Below are 5,000 nucleotides of genomic sequence, written 5' to 3'. Positions count from 1 at the left end.
AAAAGAAAAAAAATCGAACACGAGGAAACATACAGCCTCTCTGTTGAATGAATCGCGTCTCTCGCCACCTGTGGCTTGCGGTTAGCCCTGGCGGAACATCGATCGTGTGAGCCACTGGTAGTTTTTCGGATTCTGTGCGTTTTATCTGTTTTGTTTGTATTTTCGATTTTTATTTGTTTCTCTCTTGATTTATGATTATTTTCTTTTGTTTCCTTATTAGTACTGGTAGCAATGAATATGAGATCTGATGTGCTTTCTTTTTGCACACTGGTCTCTCTGTTCAGTAACATTCTCTTTTTTCGAGTAACACTGTATCAGGAAGGGGTTTATTGTGCTAGATAGAACCATGTATTAGAGGTATTTGATTATTTTCAGATGAAATTATTTATGTGATATTTTCTTTCATTCGTAGCGGTTTACTACTTATATAGGAGTGGGGAATAAAACAAGGGTATACGTACACTTGGCAATCTTTAATGACTAGTGCAAAACACCGTACAACGTCCATTTACATGTTCATATCATATCTCTAATTCCACAGTAAGAAAATATTGTAATGCCTTGTTGGAACTTAGGTAAACGACTCCTTACGTACAAGTAAGTCAATGTATTGTCTTAATCTTAAAACTTATTTGACACAAAGAGAATACAATGGCAATATAATAATGATACTTACGAGACGTCAAGAAAAATGAAAGTAAAAACAAATAAAAATATACGACACAAATCTCTTGACGCCTAACATCAAAACACTTAAAGATAAAGTGACTGATTTCTCTTAGTTTACTTCCTAATGCAGAAAATAACACTGGAGTGACATATCAGTAGTGCTGTGCTTATTATCTTTGCGAAAGTGGATTGAGTGCTGTCCAGAACTGTATTAGGCTTGTATCTGTATGGGTTTCGACCCAAACACATCTCGTAGGGCTATGAATATACACGCATACATACAAAGTCAGTTATGTATGTACAGTACGGTTATGTGCATGTATTTCTTGTGCTTGTATGAGTAATTCTTGGGATGTGTATATGTTTGTGTTTGTGCTTTAAATATTTTGTGTATGTATATGTATATGTGTATGTGCTGAGTATGTGCATGTTTATATGCATGTCTGTATGTATGTTGATACAACATTTTTACAAAACCCTAACAAAAAATCCCAGTCTACATCTATATACTAAGCAGTCTCCACGCAACTTTATTTATTACCATCGTTAAAGCAGTCACAACATAAAAAGCGGTGGGTCACCCTGTTGATGTCTTGACGGTTTTGTCAGGAAAGTGTAAATACTATATGGTTCGTTTGAGAGTATAAAAAGCTGATTTCACTTGGAGGATTAAAGATGGGTATAGGGGAAATCAAGCGAAAGAGAAAATTGTAGAAATAGACAAATTGGCAAAGATGGAGATGGGAGGAATAGAGACTTCAGAGACTTATTGTCTTTCGTTTTCTATATTTCTTCTGCTTTATTCGTCCTCTACTTGGAGCGGTCTTTCACAAGCCTATGCAGTCTCTTTTGCCCCGAAGAGAAAAAAGTGGAGAAAAAGAGGCACATTTAAGTAAGCTGATCACATCAATGTATGTACACATTTATCACATGAAACATTAAACATATACATAGTTTTGAGAACATTCTTTTCAGTGTAAATAACATAAACTATGATATGCTTCTCTCTTTTTTTTAGATATATTCTATCCAAAACGGATATTTTTGTTCTTGTCATAATAAAGCAGAGTACATAATGACTTGGTCCCTCACACTCTGTTCTGATGCATCTCATTCAGAACTGATGATGCACGTCAGTCACGCGACACTCAACAAAAAAGCTGAAAAACACGAATATCGAAGTGGAGCTGAGATCAGTTATATCTTTATTAACTAAAAAAGTTGTTTTTTCAGCGTATGACATTTCACTTAAACAGCAAGAGCAATTGAAGCACAAATAACACCTCACAACAGAGTTTGTTTGGGTCTTACGGTGCCTTAAACTGCAGCGTTCTGCTTGCTTTCAAATGGGTGACAGGCGGACTTGACTTCGGAAAGATTTCTTGTTCCCCGCCCTCCCGCCCCCACCCGAAAACCTTTCTTTTCTAACTAAACAGTGTTATACAGAGTATAACTAGTATAATTATAATCACCTCGGCCACCTCTTCATGGAAGTCCAGAAATAAAGTCCTCTGTCTTTGCACAAAACATCACCACATACAACACCTGTGTGAATGTATACGGATATGCAGACCATAGCGTCTTCGTCTGCGCGCTTCCCGTCCGGTAGTACAGACGCAAGCGGACATGCGGTACCCCAGTGAGTTCTGACCGATACAAAATTGGTTTCCCTAAACCAGGGTCAAATTGAGCATGGAGCACCTGGTACGTATGAGCTACTTGGCACTCGCGTTTGAGAGAGAACTTGCCACCATCCCGGGGCCGCCGCTCTACACTTGGGTCACGTTGCGGCGCTTGCGGTCAGCCTGTGGAATCTGCTGCGGCTGCTGGTGCGGTGCGGGCGTGGGGGCGGCGGTGCGGGCGCGGGACAGCAGGTGGCCCGTCAGAGGCTCGTCCCAGGCGGCGGCGTAGCTGGTGTAGTCGGGTCCAGGGACGGCACAGTGGCAGGCGGCCTCCTCGTGCTGGCAGGGCAGGTAGACCGAGGGCTCGCCGGCGCCGGAGGCTGGCCTGTAGTCCGTCACCGTGACATCGGGGAAGGGCGCGTGCAGGGGGCCGTCGTCCGCGGCGCCTCCGCTGTGCACCGACAGACGGCGTTCGTGCTCCTGCAGGAGGGTGGTCGCGCCCCAGGACTGCACGGGCGACAGCGGGCGTCCGTCGCGGCCGGCGTCTGGGCACTCCTTCACGACGCTATCAAGGGATTCGTGGCTGCCGCCGCCCTCCTCCAGGCCGACCGAGCCCGACTTGACCATGACGCTGCCGCTGCACCCGCCGCCATGCACCTTCTCCACGTCCTTCTCGTGCTGCTGCTTCCTCCTCCGACTGGTGTGGCAGTAGCAGTAGGACACCAGCACGGCCACCACCACCAGGAACCCGCCGATGCTCCCCAGGATAACGGCGACGTCCTCCAGCTGCAGCTCCATCATCCCCACGGGCCGGCCGGACCCGAGCTCTGACGTTAGTGTGTAGTTGCCTGAGAAAAACAGATCAAGGTTAAAATAGAGAGAGAGAGAGAGAGAGGGAGGAAGGGAGGGAAGGAGATAGAGATAAATGACAGACAAGTAGACCAAAAATTCTATCTCAACATCATCCAGTAGACATTCTTCGAGAATATTAATAGAGGGAGAAGAGATAAAATGACACCTTCGTGGGTATTCGCACTCCGTAGTGAGAGAGAACAAGCACTCCTTCTTACCTGAAGTCGTGAGAGCAGGTTGCGTTCTCGTAGTAATCTCGTAGGTGGTGGGAGGTCGCGGGACCCACAGCGCGGCAATGTTCCCTACGGCACCCGTGTTGCCAGCCTCGTCCACTGCCCTTACGCAAAGGTACCACAGCTGAGGGGAAATGAATGGAGGTATTGAAGCATAACAGTCTAAGTGTAGTGATGAATGATGGGTAAAAATAAAAATAAAATAAGAAGAAATGAAATGCGAGGGAAAGATTAGACAGAACTAATAAATTCAAGTTGAGAAATGATATTGTGTGATTGATTATGATTAATATAATTATACACAAATGATGGAATGCAGTAACTCATGATGCAGAGAAGGGATTGAAGTGATGGAATATTACTTTATTTCACAGGGAAAGGATAGAAATAACTGACTGTATAAAACGTGACAGAAGTGACAGGATATATATCTTTATGGTGCAGATAAAGGACATGCATGACCAAGTGGACCAGTGCCACGTCGAAGGGACAGGACACGCACCTCCTCGTATCTGGTGAACTGCAGCGTCGTGGCGTGCATGGTGCCGGCGGTGAGCGGCGTCGGGAGCCCCGTGAGCCGGTCGCCCTGGAACGCCCTAGCCTCCCGCCAGTAGGGGGCAACGACCGCCTCGTAGTGGTGCGCACGCCCATTGTCCCAGTCGTCGCCCGGCGCCGTCCAGCGGAGGCTGATCTCGTGGACTGTGTCGTTGACGTCTACTTTGAGGTCCAGAATTCGTGATGGAGGGACGTTGTCCCGTGGGGGCGGCGGCGCGACCACTTCTAGAACTCCCCAGGTCTCGTGGCGCAGGAAGGGCGGCGCGCGGCGCGTGTGCACGTGCGGGACGGCGCTGCCACAGCACGTCTGCTCGCTGTTCCAGTTGTCGTAGTTCGGGTGCTGATAGTAGTGGGCTAGGTGCGACGATGGCCCCTTGTGGTGACGCGTCGGTGGCCCCTTGGCGATCACTGCCATCCCGCTGTTGTAGTCGATGTCGGCGCTGAGGAGGTAACGGCCCGGGTAGCCGTGCAGCGTTGGGAGGTAACGCGAGTAAATGCCGTCGCCCTTGGTGATGTCTGGATCTGGAGAAGGTGAAGCACAGACACTCGTTTTAGAGGGAGAAAGTCTGCAACCAATAAGGATTACAATTGCATAAAATAGCACGCAAGAAAACTTCCATCAGACATCTCTACTCACCCCCGATACCGTTATCCCACAGTTCCAAGTAAATGGGCTCATAGTTGCTGCCGGTGACGTTGGTGCCAAGGCGCTGCAATTTGGCCATGACCCGTGCGTCCAGGATGGGCGCCACGCCGTCCTTCACTTCAGCGTAGACGATCACGGGCGACGAAGGATCCGACGAGTTGATGGGACGCGAACCCGAGTTGGTCCACAGGCGAACCTGGAGTCCTGTGGAGGAGTTCCTCTTGGCCGTCACTTGTACGTAGAGCCCCTGGTGCGAGTCCGCGCGGTTCTCTACTTTATAGGTCCACAGTCCGCGCTGAGGAAGGAAGGCAGACGATTATCTTAAATGTAATTTGAAATTATTCTTAACTGTGAAAATTAGATCGTGTGAAGCAATTATCAATCAATACAGGAAATACAGCATCATGTAATAACTTACCTCCG

The 5,000-nt window shown here is 47.5% G+C and overlaps 1 protein-coding gene across 1 annotated transcript in view; it reads right to left on the bottom strand.

Annotated features, from left to right (window-relative positions):
• Positions 1–454: 454 nt before the first annotated feature.
• Positions 455–5,000, bottom strand: part of LOC122255515 (calcium-activated chloride channel regulator 4) — a 9,762-nt gene continuing 5,216 nt past the window's right edge. Inside the window, exons 4-8 of the mRNA XM_043019646.2 lie at positions 4,996–5,000; positions 4,569–4,872; positions 3,879–4,453; positions 3,362–3,500; positions 455–3,139 (exon numbers count right to left, since the gene is read on the bottom strand). The exon at positions 4,996–5,000 is cut by the window's right edge and continues 808 nt beyond it. Coding sequence (XP_042875580.1) covers positions 2,439–3,139; positions 3,362–3,500; positions 3,879–4,453; positions 4,569–4,872; positions 4,996–5,000 — 1,724 coding nt within the window. The 3' untranslated portion in view covers positions 455–2,438. The remainder of the gene's footprint in view (positions 3,140–3,361; positions 3,501–3,878; positions 4,454–4,568; positions 4,873–4,995) is intronic.

This window comes from Penaeus japonicus, unplaced genomic scaffold, assembly GCF_977035675.1.
Source record: "Penaeus japonicus unplaced genomic scaffold, GWHDUDI00000001_assembly GWHDUDI00000003, whole genome shotgun sequence".
In the NCBI taxonomy this organism is placed as follows: Eukaryota; Metazoa; Arthropoda; class Malacostraca; order Decapoda; family Penaeidae; genus Penaeus; species Penaeus japonicus.
This window is presented reverse-complemented; position numbering and strand designations above follow the sequence as displayed.